Raw genomic sequence first — 17,813 nt, forward strand, 5'->3', positions numbered from 1 at the left:
TACCCTTCTAAAGAGATTCTGATGAGCTATGAGTCGTCTGTGTATGCTGGATAGTGCATAGAAACAACACTGTCACTGTGTATGCAGATGAGGGTGGAAGCAGGTTAATGTCTCTCATTCAATGCTTAAAGGAAACCATTACTTATAAAATAAAAATTGAAAGTTACAAAAACCAATATAAACATATTATTGATGTTGGTTTTTTTTTTTTATTGGCGTTTTTTTGGTCAGATTCTTGATTTATTTTGATTGGTTTGAAACATTAAGCTTTTTTTAAATCTCTGGAGCAATAATTCAGTAAATTGCATTTATCATTTTTCTTCCTTTAAGTTAATATTTGTTTACCAAATTATTTTATTTCAAAACTATTGTTTGAAAGACAATGAAATGATACCTTTGAGAATGCAAATCAAGAAAAAGAAAGAATAATTAGATAAACAGGAGTAAAAATTAAATCCCTGTTTTATAATATGATATTTGTGTGTTCTAATAATTTGAAAATCTGGATGATATGAGCAGTATTGGGGAGAAGATACACAAATACATTTAAATTCTCAAGTCTTTTCAACAAATTTTGCTGTTGCAAATGGGTATTCATAGGGAGGAAATGGAAAACTCTACCTTAACCTCACACCTTATACAAAGATTATTTCAAAATGTATCATATATTTAAATGTCAACCTAAAGCAACAAAACTTTTAGAAGCAGAGGAGAAGAAATTCTCTTCTATGGCTAGGCAAAGAGTTCTTAAATATGTCACCAAAAGCCCAATCCATAAGAGAAAACATATTCAGTATTTTTAGGAGAATAACAAAACAATATTTTAAAACCTATTAATATTTTCCTTAGATATAGTGATATAATATACACATAATGTAAAAATATGTGTAAACTTTTCATTTGATGCTAAGAAGTCCTTTGACAAAACTTAAATTTTGGATTACAAATAAAATGAGTCAAAATGCACACATAATATAAATAGTAAGAATGAAATAATGTACTCAAATCAATAGTCAAAATCTCACTTAATACTGAAACACACATGGTAGCATAATTTAAAACAGTAATGAGAAAGGAATTCCTGCTTTCCACACTATCAGTGCAAAGTGTTCTGAAGCTTAGGTCCACACAATAATATATAAAATACATACAAAACAGAGTTACTGGAAAGAAGAAAATTTATTTGAGAAGATAAGATTATCTAGTAAAATACTGACAAATAAATATGACAGAATTTTAAATTTTCTTAAAGGCACATTTAAAAATATTTTTAAAAGAGGAGAGGTTGCTATCCAACAGGCATAAGGTTTCCATTAAGCTGGGTGAATAAGCTCTAGAAATCTGCATGCGACATTGTCTCTATAGTTAACGATACTTAAGAATGTGTTAAGAGGGTCGATCTCATGTCAAGTGCTCTTATCACAAAGTTTTTAGTATGTCAAAGAGAAACTGATGAAATTAATTTTAATGTTTATTTGACACAATATATACAGAATATTGTGATTTTCACATGTAATGAATTAAAAATCAAAAGGGATATTTTTTATATGTTTTCTCATACTATGAAAATCACTCCCATCCCCCTTCCCACAGGCTCAAACAGCTGGACAAGATGACAAGTTAAAAGGTCTCCTATATCTATCTGCTTTGGGTAGATAATAACATTCATTATAGAAAATCAAAATAGCAGAATAGCTGCACTGTATTCTGGAGGAAATCAGACATTTCCTTAATGGCCTATGTGGGTAAACAGAAGTTTTATTTCTCTTCTTAGTGTGTAAATGGCCAGAATGGGGAGGAGAGGAAGGAGAAAATTTTTCATTGGTTTGCAAAATGTGAATATAATAAATGAGCTGACATTAGGGCAATTTGTCTTTTCTGTTTGGTGTAAATAGTTATTTTTCAAATTAATGATTCCCATTATCTTGACTTATACCAAATCTCTTTTCCAGAAGTAAAGTGTAATAGCAGTGATTTTTAGATTCTTTCATACCAATACACTGTCTAATGTAAAGACATTGACATTGTCTCCATGTAAAAGTATTCTTTTGACTAAATTTCTGTGATCCCACAGTGTGATCTCTGGTTTCTCTTCATCTTCCTTTCTCTCTTGTGTCCTATACTTTTCATTTTTTTCAGACTCTCTTCCTGCTATCCTCCACAAATATGTCTTAAATACAGTTCATATTCAAGTGACTTCTAGATCTTTATGCCAGTTCTTTCTCTTGTATTTTAAGCTATAGGTCCAACTAATTAGATAAAATACTTACTCGGGTGTCCTATGGTCACACCAGATTTGTTCCCAAGCCCGCCTTTTTTTTACAGTGTCCCCAGCAAAATGACTACAGTTCACCAAGTCGTGCAAGAAAGACAAATGGATATTATCGTTAATTCTTTCTAGGCTTTTATTCTTTATATCCAATCAATCATTAAGTTCAGTTGATTCCATCTCCTAAATTTTTCTGTAATCTGTCATCGTACCCTATCCCCACTCTTACTAAGCTCTCAAGGGCCAGCAACACTTGCGCAGTGAACCTTAGTTCTGCTGAGGGACATTCCTGTAAAATCAAATGTTGAATTACCCGATCTCACAGCCGACATGCAGAGATATACTACGGTTGTTCATTAGTTATCGTTAGGTAAGCCTGTAGGCACGTAAACCGTTTCTATGACAGTCAGTTTTAAGTTTTGCGGCAATGGTCAGAAGAATATATTGTGTGCCTTCTTAGAAATGATAAAAAGACCTTACTTTGGTGACATCGACCTACCCTTAGAGAAAATTGGGGACCTGGGAAACTGTATCTCCATCTGGAAGCATGTTGTACCATCTTCAGTTTATGCAAACACTTCAGTAATTTATATGTACTTTCTCATTTAAAATAACTTACATCCTATCACTGATTGTTGCTGTCTTTTTGTATAGCACATCCAGGAGTTTTGTTTACCAACCGGTTGCTCCCAAGCTTGCTAACTAGGTCTTCTATTTTCATACCCACACTAAGGATGCCCATAGAATGAGCCTTTTAAAATGCAAAACTTCCCCCAATAATTTGGGATTCTAAATAAAAATACTTTTGTCTTTCCCAGTTTAAAACTTGTGAGTGGCCATTGGTGTGAAGTCCAAACTCTGTAAAATGCCCTCCTTAAATAAATGTTTGTGTGGCCACCAATCAACTCTGAAGTAAAATCTAATTTCAGTTTAGATGCCAGGTCCTCTGACACCAAAAGTTTAAGTATTATGTACTTTAGGTGTTTTATTATACGCTTTTATTCTGTACTTTAGGTATTAGGTCCTTACTCAACACTCTAAGTTTGCAGTCCTGCTTCTACCTCTATTCCACTAGAATGTAAACAGTGGTGAGAGAGACACTCTTGACCCCAGCCACCATGGGACACCCAGACCTGAGATGACGTGGCATGTTCCAAGTGTCAATGAAATATTTGTTAAATGGATACATTTGGGATATTAATTAGATATTTTCATAATTTAATTTTAAATTTATATATGATGATGTTATGTGAACTTATAAAGACTGATTAAAATTTAATTTGTCAAAGGAAAATAAAAAATAAATATGTTGAGATAAAAATCTAATAATGTATAATTTGTAACAGAATATGGGTAGATTTCTACAAGTTAATGGCAAAACATTGCAATATCTACGGCTTTTATATACATCTAGTAAAATTTTGTGAAAACTTATTTTTTTAAAACAGAGTAGCTCTGCCCCTGTCTAGGACCAAAATATTAGAATATCATGAGCATCTCAACATTTTTCCCCTAAAAACATTCTAAACAAAGAAAGAAAACAGACTACAGACTCAATTATCTTGTCGCTCTATTATGTTATTAATTAGCACTTTGACCTTTTGAACAGGTGTTCAACAACCTTTTTGAATTCTATAGATTTATTTTGTCAAACAGATCTGATGTGGAATCTGATTTGGAAGTACTATAAGAACTGACAGTCTTAACTAGATAAGCAATTTTGATAAGATTTTAAAAATCCTTCCACATATTCATTTACTGCAATTCCTACTTTTTGGTTAATTAATATAGCTTGCATTGAGAGAAATTATTTATTAAGCACATTTCAAGGAATTAATAATTTACATCAATTGATACTCAGTACCTGTGTATTGATTTATAGTTTATAATTCAATTTATAGTTCATAATAATTCAAAAATGTGTTCCTCAACTAACCTTGGAAGTAGTTTCACTGATATCTGCCATTAAAGGTAAGGAAACAGACTCAATTGAGTTGTTTGCTCCAAATCACAGTATATAACACTTGCTTATTGACTAGCTTTCAAAAAATTGCATGTTTAACAAAGGCCATACCTATAGTTTGTGGAGAAATGAGTATTGGACTGATTTAAAATCAGGCTATTTAATCTGGGAATGACATTTTAGTAAGCTGGTCCATGGGTGCCTCTTTAAAAAAAAAAAAAAGCCATAATGAAAGGTAATTAATAGAAGGAAAATGATTATATGTCTTCCTTGATTATCTTTATCTTACAATTTTATTTGTCAATTATATCTAAATAAAGTTGAAAAAAGGCTCTGGGGGGCACATATACTACTCATATTTCACACCAGCTGTTGCATCAGCTTACATTCAAATTCTGACCCTGCAATTTTACCTACCTAAGATATATAACTGACTTGAAGCTTAATATAAGAAAATATGAAGTTGGGACAATGATAAGTTTTATCCCACAAGATTGTTGCAAAGATCAACTATGGTAATATATAGAACAAACCCCGGCCAATAGGTAAGTTCTCAGTGAAAGGTGGTTATTGTTAGGTTCTCTATGCTTACAAAATATATTTCCATTGTAGACTTCAAAGTAGTATAGACAGGAAATCACATGTACTGTGTCAGAGGGAAATTGGACAAAATTCTGCCCAGAGAGCAAAGAGAAATGAAAAAGCTACAGTTTCAGAATTTGTCAAACACAGCTGTTCTTTGTATGAGCTTTACATTTTGATTTCTTTGCTTCTCTCATAAATGTATAAGGCCAGAGATAGGCTCCAGGTAAGTAGATATAAGTATATAGTTTAGAAATCTATCCAATGCAACAAATAGGGATTTTTCTTAGAAATTTATTTGAAAATTAAAATGAAAAACTTTCCATTGTTATATTAAAATAAAAAATCAATATCCTCACTCAAGACTTGAAGGTAGGGCTTCCCTGATGGCGCAGTGGTTGAGAGTCCGCCTGCCGATGCAGGGGACATGGGTTCATGCCCCGGTCCGGGAAGATCCCACATGCCACGGAGTGGCTGGGCCCGTGAGCCATGGCTGCTAAGCCTGTGCGTCCAGAGCCTGTGCTCCACAACGGGAGGAGAGGCCACAGCAGTGAGAGGCTCGTGTACCGCAAAAAAAAAAAAAAAAAAAAAAAAGACTTGAAGGTATATTAATGTTGACCCCTTTTTAGAGATTTGCGTTTTCAAGAAAAATATACGTGTTCGAGGTTGGTTCAGTAGAATTAATGATACCCACTATGTGACTGATTCTATTATGTCAGTGGGTTCCTATTTTTGTAAAGTGGTGGAACCCAATAAAACATATGGAAACCCAGTTTACAAAGCAATTTATAAGTGGAGGTATGTTCACTGAAAAAGGCAGGAGAAACCTGTACATATTCCATTTACCTATACATATGTATAGGGTAGTTTGGTTTTTAACATCTTTATTGGGGTATAATTGCTTTACAATGGTGTGTTAGTTTCTGCTTTATAACAAAGTGAATCAGTTATACATATACATATGTTCCCATATCTCTTCCCTCTTGCGTCTCCCTCCCTCCCACCCTCCCTATCCCACCCCTCCAGGCGGTCACAAAGCACCGAGCTGATCTCCTTGTGCTATGCGGCTGCTTCCCACTAGCTATCTACCTTAGGTTTGGTAGTGTATATATGTCCATGCCTCTCTCTCGCTTTGTCACAACTCACCCTGGTAGTTTGGTTTTTAAAGTATTTAAAAATATATACAAAGTCAAAATCTCTCTAGTGTTCTTGAGCCTTCATACAGGAAGGGAAAACATTTTCAACATTTAGTCAGAGGCATGTGTCTAAAACAGAAAGTCAGGTAGTAAGATAAATTATTCCTTGTCTAAACATCAAGGCTGCACATGCCAACAAGATAAACGTGATTTTTTTTTACAATTTGCTATCCATCTTAATTGAGCAAATATATATATAACAGGATTACTCACAGTATTCAGGACACCATCCTATGCAAATCCCAACAAGACAATGTTTTCCCGAAAAAAACACGTAAAAATATGTACTGCTTATATGACAAGCACTTTGACAAGCTAAGACGTTGAATCCTAAAAATGAATCCTAAAAGTTAAGTATTAGTATCTCCATTTAAAAAAAAAATGTTATTGGAGCATAGTTGATTTACAATGTTGTGTTAGTTTCAGGTGTACAGCAAAGTGAATCGTCTGGCGGTCCAGTGGTTAAGAATTCGTGCTTCCAGTGGAGGGGGCACAGGCTTGATCCCTAGTTAGGGATCTAAGATCCCACAAGCAAGACGTGCGATGCGGCCAAAAAAATTAAAAAGTTAAAAAAAAAAAAGTATCTCCAGTTTTTAAGCTTAGAAAATTAAGTGGTAAAGGCAGAATTCAGAGTATCAGACTTCCAGGTCCTTGCCCTTTGCCCTGGCTATACAAAATCTTATAATAACCCAGAATAAAATAATTATCCTCATACGATGAACATTTATTATTGTAGGCATGAATTGAATAAAAATGTTTTCTTTTATTAGATTATTTAATTAACACTACATGATTATGATTTAATTAAGAATGTGTTATGAGGGAAAAGATAAATCAATGTAGAGAAATAATGTACAAATTGCATTAGTTTCACAAGGTTCTTTATGCATGTGGGGAGATACCCTTTGAAGTGTAACATTATAAATTATGGGTCTGTCATCTTGTAACTAAGGATATTTTTGTTTGACACATTGTTAAAAGCACTTTCATTCTAGAAAATTCAAAACAATAACTTCTATAGTCAATTTACTTTAATTTCCAGAATTAATCACAATCTCATTATTTGATCTTGACAGCACATCTCTTTTTTGACAATAATTAACTACTTGACTGACACTTTCATGTCTTGAAAGCAAAGAACTAATTGTCGTTTGTTCATAGTTGCATTATTTCACTTTTTTATGATCTGAGATAGAGAGAGGGATTTATTTGACATGGAACACTTTTCCTATAATCTTTGTGGGCCAAGGAAATCATGTACATTGCCCCTAAGCTTTAAATGCATTACTTCCTCAAATCAATTTAAAAGCTCATTACTTTAGCAAATACTCTAGTAAGACAATAAGCTTACCACAGCTATGCTGTCAATATAAGCAGGAAATATATAACTTCAGCAAATCATAATGGTTGGTATTCAGATAAGAAAGGGAGAAGGAAAAAAGGAAGGAAGGGAGAAATCCAGGCAGGAAGGATGGGAGGATGTTTTCTAACGAACTTAGCTTATGGAAATCTTCTCCTCTGTTAACAAGAGTTTATTTATTATGTAATATTAAAATGTTCTTTTGAAAGGAGCAAGTAAACATATATATATATATATATATTTTTTTTTTTTTTTTTTTTTTTTCTGTACGCGGGCCTCTCACTGCTGTGGCCTCTCACGTTGACGCGCAGGCTCAGCGGCCATGGCTCACAGGCCCAGCCGCTCCGTGGCGTGTGGGGTCTTCCCGGACCGGGGCACGAACCCATGTCCCCTGCATCGGCAGGCGGACTCTCAATCACTGCGCCACCAGGGAAGCCCCAAGTAAACATATTTTTAACCTGAAAAAATATTTTCATATTCTCCACCAGTTTGAGATATCCTCTGCAATATCCATAAAGATTTTGGTAAAGCAATTTTAATAAAAGCTAATAATAATAAGAATATAATAATGATAATGATCATTTTTCTGAATAATAATATAAAAAACTTATCCCCTATTTTTTTCTAGGTGATTCAGACCATCAGTGCAGTGGATAGAGATGAATCCATAGAAGATCACCACTTTTACTTTAATGTATCTGTGGTAGAAAATAACTCAAGTTTTACAATCATAGATAATCAAGGTAATGCCATTCACTCATAATAACTTTCTATCCATTCTTCTTCGAGAATCTTGTTTAATTTTAAGGAAATTTGTAAAATTACTTTTTATACTATACCTTAAATATGATAATGTTGAGAAATAAAGCAAGGAGTGACAATGGAAATTGGAAACAAAACTCAAAGTAGTGTCCTAGGAATATCATTTCCCCATTTCCCACTGGATTTCTTTAAATTAGAAGCACTTTTTCAAGTCATCTTTGGCTATAGGCCCCTGTAAAGTCTGAATGACCTTGCAAATATAATTGCAGTTCTGACATCATGGTTCCTTTCACGTCTTCACATAACTCAAACTTCAACCCATGTCTGGGGAAGAAAATGATGTTAGCTTGATTGATTGAATCATATAATCATGTTATATATATATAACATGATTATATATAATCATGTTAGCTTGATTGATTGAAAGATATTTGGAGTCATTAATTAGGAGCTATAAGTATTTGGAATTGGCTTAAGACTATGCTTTTTCCTTCAAAACGAAGTGATTATATCAGCCTGAGAACAAAATGTTCTAAAGGATTTTGTACAGAGGGACAGAATTCCTTTTCCTCCCATATAGAAGGGGAATAACTTTTTACAAAGCCACTCTGTTCTTTTTTCCTTCACTTCAGTAAAATATTTTTTTGTCATTACATGGATTTCTATTCTAATTTTGCTTCATATCTCAAAGATATGAAACACCGTAGGATTCATTACTCAAGCATCTATAACCAAACACCTGCAGCTGTCCTTCCTTACAACTGAGTTTAAGCTCCATATAAGGGGAGATCTGTTATGGGAGAATAAATGCAGACACGTTCTTTTCCTTTTGCCTTTGTCAAATTCCCCAGTGAAGGAAACTCAAATAGATTTAGGATTTTAAAAAATGCAAATATTAATATAAGAAATAAGCTGTGGGTTAGATTTGTTTATGTAAATATAAAATAAGTTAGTGGGACAAAATAAATATATTGAACGTAAAGAGAATAATTGATTTGGTTTAATGTTTGCAGTTACAAGGAATTTAATGCAATACATACCAAAAATATATAAACTCTCTCACCTCTTCAATCTGCCTAGTGAATAAAATTACAAGAGTTTTATAGACTTCAAGAGCATGATGGAGAATTAGTTTTTAAAAGGTGATTTGGGAAAAGTCATAAGTAGGCATACATTTCAAAAGACTTCCATTTATTTGCATTTGCCTATTTCAAAGTCTTCCATTTATATGTTTCCGTTTATTTGTTTGTGTCTTCTAAAATTTGTTTGATTGCCACAGAAAATATTTCAGGGAATGCCACTACCAAAAATCAAAGTCAAGTCGGGGGGAAACACTAGTACTGAGACACAATAAACTGCACTGGAAAAGACTATTTAGAATATTTTGGGATTGAGGGAGAAGCAATTTCAAATGTGTTGAAGTATATATTGTTTATTTTTGTTAATTTTTTGAATGTTCTGTCTAGGTGAATTAATCAGTACTACCAAGGCTTAACGATTCTCTGAAATTTAAGTAGAAAATGGGTTAATAATGTCAAAGTAAAATGAAACATTCTAATAGAATCTTTTACACCAAGTAAAATGAATTATTTTGTCTTATTAGTAAATACATTATTTGAGATCACTTGCTGTGATAGGGAGATGACTTGAAAACCTTGTGTATTTAATGGTATTTGTGAAAATAATGAGTTTCTACTAGAAAAAGCACTGTCATGAGTATTTAACCTGAATGAAACTGATACTGTCATTATAAAGTTAATGCTAATACCCCCATTTACTATTATATCTAATTAAAATGCTGTTTTCTTTTCTGTGTTCCACATGTACATTTCATATATTTATCAAAAAACATTTTGGAACTGATTCATATACTTTATCTAATTTTTAAATTGGGATTTAGGCAATGTCAAAATCAATAATGACTTTTTGAGTTGATCTCTTGTCTTTTTTATCAGAAATTTGCTCTTCCCTATTTGAACTTATTTGATCTCTACACTGCTGCCTCTAGTACATTTAACTGGTATGAATTTCTTTTGTATTATTGAAAAAATCATGCACATGGATTTTTGTTTTAGATAACACAGCTGTAATTTTGACTAATAGAACTGGTTTCAGCCTTCAAGAAGAGCCTGTCTTCTACATATCCATCCTAATTGCTGACAATGGAATCCCATCACTTACAAGCACAAACACCCTTACCATACACGTCTGTGCCTGTGATGACACTGGTAGCACGCAGACCTGCAGTAATAAAGATCTTATGCTTTCCATGGGATTCAGGACAGAAGTCATAATTGCTATTCTGATATTCTGCATTATGATAATATGTGGTAAGTTGTGTGAACTGAGCATATCTTCATTTATTGACAGTAACATGATAAATATAGAAAAGAGTTAATTCCATTATAATGGTATGTGTGGTCTTGTGTGTGTGTCTGCATTTAATTGCCCTTCTTAATGTGTTACAATTCTAAAATCAAGTGGAGTGAATGAAAAATAGAGTGAATATGCACTTCAGGTTGAAAATAGATGATCCTTGAATTCTATGAGTATATGAGTATACCTGTGCCCATCCTTTTAAGAGTGTTTTGGACACACACATTGCAACATATGTAGCAATATAAAAATTAGTAATAATAATGATGAGATTCCATTGAGTGCTTATTATACTCCAGGAGAGTGTCCTAAGTGCTTTACAGAAATTATGCAGTTTGATCCTCAAAATAACCTTAAGAAGTGGCGACTATTATCACCTTCATTGCATAGATGAAGAAAGTGAAATTCCAAGAGTTATATGGTTTACAAAGAGTCATGCAGCTAGTAAATGAAGTGCTAATATTCCATAACACACCTCTATCCAACATGATACTGCAGCTCACTGAAGCCTAGGAGCATTGAGGAAGTAAATGTTAAGGTGAAAAAATGTAAAAGAGAGGGTCTTACTTAAAGTGCTAAACACAAAAGAAATAGTAAAATAGCTCCACCTGTTTTTGTTTGTTTTTGTTGCTGCTGTTGTTTTCACAAGGAGATAAGTTATTCTCATTTTACGGATGAGGCAAATGAGGCCCCAAATGTTTTAGCCAGGCTTTCAAAACTACATGCATCTAGCAAAACATTTTCCCTTTCTTTAACATACCAGTATATATAATCTAAATCCTTCTCTTGCTTTCCCTCGTAACTTCATATCGAAGCCAACACAACTTTACAGAGTGTTGACAGCAATGGTATCAGCCATGGGTTCTGGAATCCCAAACTCACTGCTCAAAGGGACATACAAAATGTTTCAGAATTTGCTTTGCCTTCACTCTTCTCGTCTGTCTCAAAGCTTTCCTCTTTTACCATTCCTCTTTTACCATTCAAAGTTACCCTTCATTTCTACCTAGCTTCAGTTTTTCAAAATTATTTTTAATGATCTTTGATCATGAAACTGAATTTAGAGCTACATAGCTAGATATCAGAAGCAAGAAGTAGTAAAAACAGTATAATGTTTGCAGGATGCAAGTACTAAGTTACTCACTGGTACAGAACTAAACCTAGTCCCGAAACCCTGCAAGTAAATACCAAGGGCAGCCTCACTGTCAAGGGCACGAGTAATACTGAGAAGGTGGGAAATCAGGGTAAACCAGTAGTCAGCAGTTTCCTGTGAAAGTTTCAAGAATACGCTCTTCAATTTTCATAGATTGAAAAATTATTTATTAGATCCCTTTCTATTTCAACCATATACCTCTGCTGTATTAAAGTACAGTGCCAGGATTCAAACACGATGGCCTTATTTCAAGAACACTATTTCAATTTCTTTAAATGTAAAATTTGTATAAAATATGGCCTAATGTATTTCTCTTTGTGATAATATTAATAACATTACTTCCTGTTTCAATTCTTATAGATGAAATGCTGAACAGCTACATAAGATCCAAGATTGTGTAAGGATTGGCTATCCATGAAACACACACAAACACACACATATACACACGCACTTTTCTTTAAAATTTAAATATTTAAAAAAGCATTCTGAAATTGTTCTGTTTCTACAAAATCCTAAAATTATCTTATATAATTGATCGATGTGGACATACCAGTGTTATGGTTCAGAAACCTGATAGGTTTGGAATTTCTGAAATTAATATGGTATAACAAAGCACGGATTCTGAACCAACTTTCTGGTTTTGAATGCCAGCTTTTTGTTTCCTAGCTGTGTGACTCTGGGTATGTGGCTTAATCTCTCTGCACTTCAGTTTCCTTATCTTTAATAGAGAATTATAATAAAATACGGGTATTACAACTAATCAATGAATAAATGTAAAGCTTTCAGAAAAATGACTGGTACATACTTTGTAGTCAATAAATATTAACTTAGAAAATAATTATGCCACAGAATTTGTCTCAATGGCGAAAAACAAATCAGTTCTGTGTACTTAACTTCCACTAACATGGATCATTGGTTACTGAGATTGGCAGATGCATACAGATTCTGCTTTGTTCCATTTTCAATATATAAGAAAAATATAAAATTTTTAATCTTAAATTGATCATCATAAACAATTCACTATATATATATATATATATATATATTTTTTATTTTTTTTTTTTTTTTTTTGCGGTACACGGGCCTCTCACCGCCGCGGCCTCTCCCGTCGCAGAGCACAGGCTCCGGACGCGCAGGCCCAGCGGCCACAGCTCACGGGCCCAGCCGCTCTGTGGCACGCAGGATCCTCCCGTACCGGGGCATGAACCCGCGCCCCCGGCACCGGCAGGTGGACTCTCAACCACTGCGCCACCAGGGAAGCCCAATTCGCTATATTTTTATGATGTTTTTCTACTTTAAACCATCAGCCAGAAAGATTGTTATACTTCCTTGTCATTCTGCAAGTCCCTTCAGTAAATTTTCAATAGCAAATATATCTTTTTGTCTTATAATCAGAAAATCGAAGCTTATGTCTTGAGCTTGTAACAGAAGCAAGAATTATATAGTTTATTATAAATAACAATATTTAACAATATCTTATATAATATATTATGACATAATATTTATTAAATAGTACATTATATATTTATGTATAATATATAATATAAAATATTGTAGCATACAATATTTAATAATGTGTTTAGTATAAATATATGATAACATATTAATATATGATATTTATTATATATTATATATTTATAATATAATAGTAATATTATGGGTAATATGAAGCATATGTATTTATAATATATAATATTGTATTATATTTGTGTTAATTAATGTTCTTGTATGCTCTCTTTGACAGGGTTTATTTTTTTGAACCTAGGTCTGAAACAACGAAGGAAACAGACTCTATTTCCTGAGAAAGGTGAAGATTTCAGAGAGAATATATTCAGATATGATGATGAAGGTGGCGGAGAGGAGGATACAGAGGCATTTGACATAGTGGAGCTGCAGGGTGGCACAGTCATGCGGGAACGCAAGACTCGGAGAGCCACCAGGGTAGAAATTCGGAGCCTGTACAGGCAGTCTTTGCAGGTTGGCCCAGATAGTGCCGTATTCAGGAAATTCATTCTAGAAAAGCTCGAAGAGGCTAACACTGATCCCTGTGCCCCTCCTTTTGACTCCCTCCAGACCTATGCTTTTGAGGGGACAGGGTCCTTAGCTGGATCCCTGAGCTCTTTAGGGTCAGCAGTCTTTGATCAGGATGAAAACTATGATTACCTTAATGAATTGGGACCTCGCTTTAAAAGATTAGCATGCATGTTTGGTTCGGCTATGCAGTCAAATAATTAGGGCTTTTTTATTAATAATTTTTTTAAATGCTAATGTGTATTTGCGCAAACTGGTAGTCTCTTGGTAAAGAGTTGTATACTCCGGTTCTTGGGAAAAAGGAAAAGACCCAATTTATAATGTTTTCTGATATTCTTGGGGTAAGTATCCCATGGTTATTTCAAGCTACCCATCCATTGTCACTGACTGCAGGTATGGGGAAGTGAAGCTAACAGTCAGCTCTCGGGTGCCAAGGCAGGCCAGCTCTAGTGTGCCCCTGAAATACTCCTCTGACATTTTTCCAATACCATCCAATACAAATTCTCAAAATTTTTGAAAGTTTAATGTGAAAAGGGCCCTGATCTAGATTGTCTTAATATTATTTCATTTATCCATTTTTAAAATCTTACAAAGTAAGAGTGAAGAGTTTATGTGTGTAAGTTCCCGATACTCTACAGAGATAAACACCTAGGAGAATCTCGGTGGTTATACACATCTTTTAAAAACTGTTTCTTCTCTATGAATAAGCAAGCATCTGACTGAGAGTCTATGATTCATTCTAGTTTGATATTTTAAAAATGTCATCAAGACCACATTTTAAAACTGATTTCAAATTTAGACAGATGCTTTGTACCTGTTAATTACTCAAAGATATAGTGTAAATTTGTATTCTCTTTGATATTACAGCTTTATATAAAAAAAGGGACATAGACTTTGTTTAGGAGATTTTCATATGTTATTTTCTTATGTATCCAAAATACATCTTTATCATGTCACAATACTATGATAAAACACATATCAACATTTACTGAACATTAAATTTGAACTTTAAGAAAATGGTAGGAAGTGTGAAATTTTTTTAATTTTAGTTTTTGATTTCTAATTTTATTGCTACTAAAAATAATATAAATGAAAGGAATACTGGATTCAAACTGGAGTTATTATTCATCCTAAATGTTACGATCAGCTGCCTTGCTCTTACCATGCACAAAATAAAACATGATAAAATTCTCAGCATTTCCCTTTTTATTAAGAGATTAGACTATAACTGATTCTTCTGTGTCATTTTTTTTATTATGGAATATAAAATTAGGTACAATAGTTACTTTTATGGTAACATGAAGGAAGTATGCTAAGCTGCTGGACATAAAGCTTTAAGGTAACATTAGATAGTAAGATAATAAAACACTTTAATTTTAATCAACCTTGTAAGAATGATTCTCAATTATTCTATCCAAATCAAAGTGGAATTCAAAATTCACAGGTTGAACAGAAAGAAAGTAGTGAATACTGTGTCCTCAAAATAGCTTTATGTGTTCATTTTTTATTAATAGCATGTGAAACTGAGCTGAACCAAATTGACCATATATGTTCTAATCAAGTACTTCAAATAATTTTGAGATAAAGTTGGAGTAGTTCAATAGCTACAATATATTTTTTCTCTGTACTTTAAGACAATACCATCCATACCATGTAATAGAAGAGAATTTTTTCATCAGTATCAATCAGGTACCATTATGTCAGCAACACAGATATCACCATTTTACAAAAGCCTGAGAAAATCAGACTTGAAATACAACAATTTAGGAAGATATTAAATGTAGTAGAGAGGACATAAGCTGTAGTAACTCCTGGTATATTCATATCATTATTTACTTAGGGAAAAGTACGAACAGTAAACAAAAGAAAATTCAAAAATAAAGTAAAAACTTGCAGGTAAAAAAATGTATGGGTTGAGAGAACATTTATATTCCTATCATATGGACATAAAAATTGAAAGAGTATAGTTAGGGAAATTGTCATGAATTATTCCATGAATGGCTGTACCCTGTATTTAGAAAATAGTGCTATATGATCTTGGTTGAACTGGAATGTATGATAAACAGCAGATGAAGCAATCCATGGAAAATAGATTAGAAAAAAAGAAATAGGGTCTTCTGAGGCTTGCAGTTAGTTCAGTCATGAATGAAAGCCTTATAAACAACTTATCAACTTGGATGAACACCTTATAAAAATGCAGTATCTGCATCACTAAGTTTAGTGTTTGAGTCCAGTGGCACTAAGAAGATGTGTTAAAATAAATTCTGGTTTAGTTAATGATAGGATTTTCAATCATAGGGTACATAGGAAAAGAGATTCAGGGCTGGATACCTATTTGCTAGTCTAGAAAGTGTCCTTTTAAACTATATCAAGAAAATACTATCTGATTCTAGTAGAGAAGTTGCAATTTTCTAGAAGTTATACTTGGTAATATTTCAATAACTATTTTAACCTTTTTATCTAGTCACACGGCTGTTGCAAGAACACAGCTGTATCCTAAGCTAAAGACATGACATTAAGGTCTCATTTTTGTAAATTTTAATAAAGGTAAATCAATGCGAGGATATTTATGAAATAGCACAGCTTCGCATTAATACCTGCACTACTTAAACAGCACCCTTCATTAACTTACAGGTTTATGTGTAAGTCTTAAATTACTAGTGGTTGAAACAGGAAAATATTGAAATCCTTTATAGGGATCAGAAAATGTTAGCAATAATAGTTGTTCACTAAGCACATAGCTTGAGCCTATCAGATCTGAGTTTGAATTAGTTCACTTTTATTTAAATAATTGCGTGAACTTTATCGAACTGTCTAATCTTTCCGTATCTGAGGTTGTGATCGGTAAAACGAGGTCTAATGTATGTATTTCACACGATTGTTGTGAAGAATAAGTAAAACAGGAAGCACACGTAGTACCAGACAAAACGCAAGAGTTCAATAAATATCAGCCCAGCATCGTAACAGCTGACCTTATTCTGCTGGAATGCACAGATCCCTTTCTTTTCTAGCACTGAGTGATCCCAAGGGCTTCACAGCGCATTTGAAATATAAATCAGTTTTCTGACCTGACATACAAGGTCATATATTATCCTGTGTCTGCTTATCTCTGTGTGCTCTGACCTCTTCTAATGCCATGCTCTAGGCCTGAAGCAATCTTCCTCCAAACATTTCTATTTTTCATTCCCTCACTTCATTCAAGTCCGTGATCAATTGCAACTTCCTCAGAAAGGCTTACCGGACCACTCTCTCCCACTGTGTCCCTTGCTCTGCCTTTCTTTGCATCAAATCACTCAGCTACTTTGTAGCAAGTACATTATATATATGTTACTTGTTATTGCCTTTATCCTTTATTAGAATGTAAACTCTAATTGAGCAAGGGGTTGTCGGACTTTTTCATTTGTTCTTGTCTAAAATTGTTTCTAGCAGATGGTATGTGACCAATAAATATTTCTTAAATGAATGTAATAATGAATCCCAATCTATTTTACTTGGTCCTCTATAGAAGCCGTATTGACATTGTTGAATATTAATGTGAAATTAATGTATTTTTTTAACCAGGTTAGCACTGGGTAGTTCTGGGTTACAATAAGATTTTTCAAAATCTTTCTAGAAATTATATGAATTTGGTATTTTAACTTGTTTGTACTTATTGATATCATTTCCTGCTGTGGGGAAAGGTAATAATGTTATACTGTTTAGTCAAAACACATCCTTTGATGATTGCTGTAGAAGTTCTCATATGAATAAGTTCCCTTGAAGTGTGATGAATAGGAAAACATTTGTGATGCATGAGAATTCTATGCTTCATATTTTAGAACACAATTTGGTAACAAATGCATTGTTAAGCTCACAGGGCTACACAAAACCTACAAGGTAGCTTCATGTTCTTTTATATGATATAAATAGGCATTAGATATCAAGTACATTAAAAGCTGGAAATAAATGTAGAAAAGGATTATGTGGCTTTTACATATCCAATTACGTCTGTCTTATATATCTATGTACCCCTCCAACCATCCTCCCATCCACATATCCATCTATCAACTATCTCCTTTCTACTATCTATCCCCTCTTCCAGGAAACTATAATTTCACAATTACATTAGAGACTAGCATCTCAAT

At 33.4% G+C, this 17,813-nt stretch overlaps 1 protein-coding gene across 3 annotated transcripts in view; it reads left to right on the forward strand.

Moving 5' to 3' along the window:
* The window catches only part of CDH19 (cadherin 19), a 49,986-nt gene extending 35,869 nt beyond the window's left edge, over positions 1 to 14,117 (forward strand). Inside the window, exons 9-11 of one of the 3 annotated variants that reach the window (XR_003794385.1) lie at positions 7,999 to 8,113; positions 10,236 to 10,462; positions 13,403 to 14,117. Coding sequence is in view for 2 of the 3 variants with exons in the window: in XM_029228032.1 (XP_029083865.1) it covers positions 7,999 to 8,113; positions 10,208 to 10,462; positions 13,403 to 13,893 (861 nt within the window). In the remaining variant the exon portion in view is untranslated. Of the gene's footprint in view, positions 1 to 7,998; positions 8,114 to 10,207; positions 10,463 to 13,402 lie in introns of all 3 variants that reach the window. The other 2 variants (XM_029228032.1, XM_029228044.1) reach the window with 2 other exon arrangements.
* Positions 14,118 to 17,813: the final 3,696 nt, after the last annotated feature.

Source organism: Monodon monoceros, unplaced genomic scaffold, assembly GCF_005190385.1.
Source record: "Monodon monoceros isolate NGI ecotype Baffin Bay Population unplaced genomic scaffold, NGI_Narwhal_1 Super_Scaffold_1, whole genome shotgun sequence".
In the NCBI taxonomy this organism is placed as follows: Eukaryota; Metazoa; Chordata; class Mammalia; order Artiodactyla; family Monodontidae; genus Monodon; species Monodon monoceros.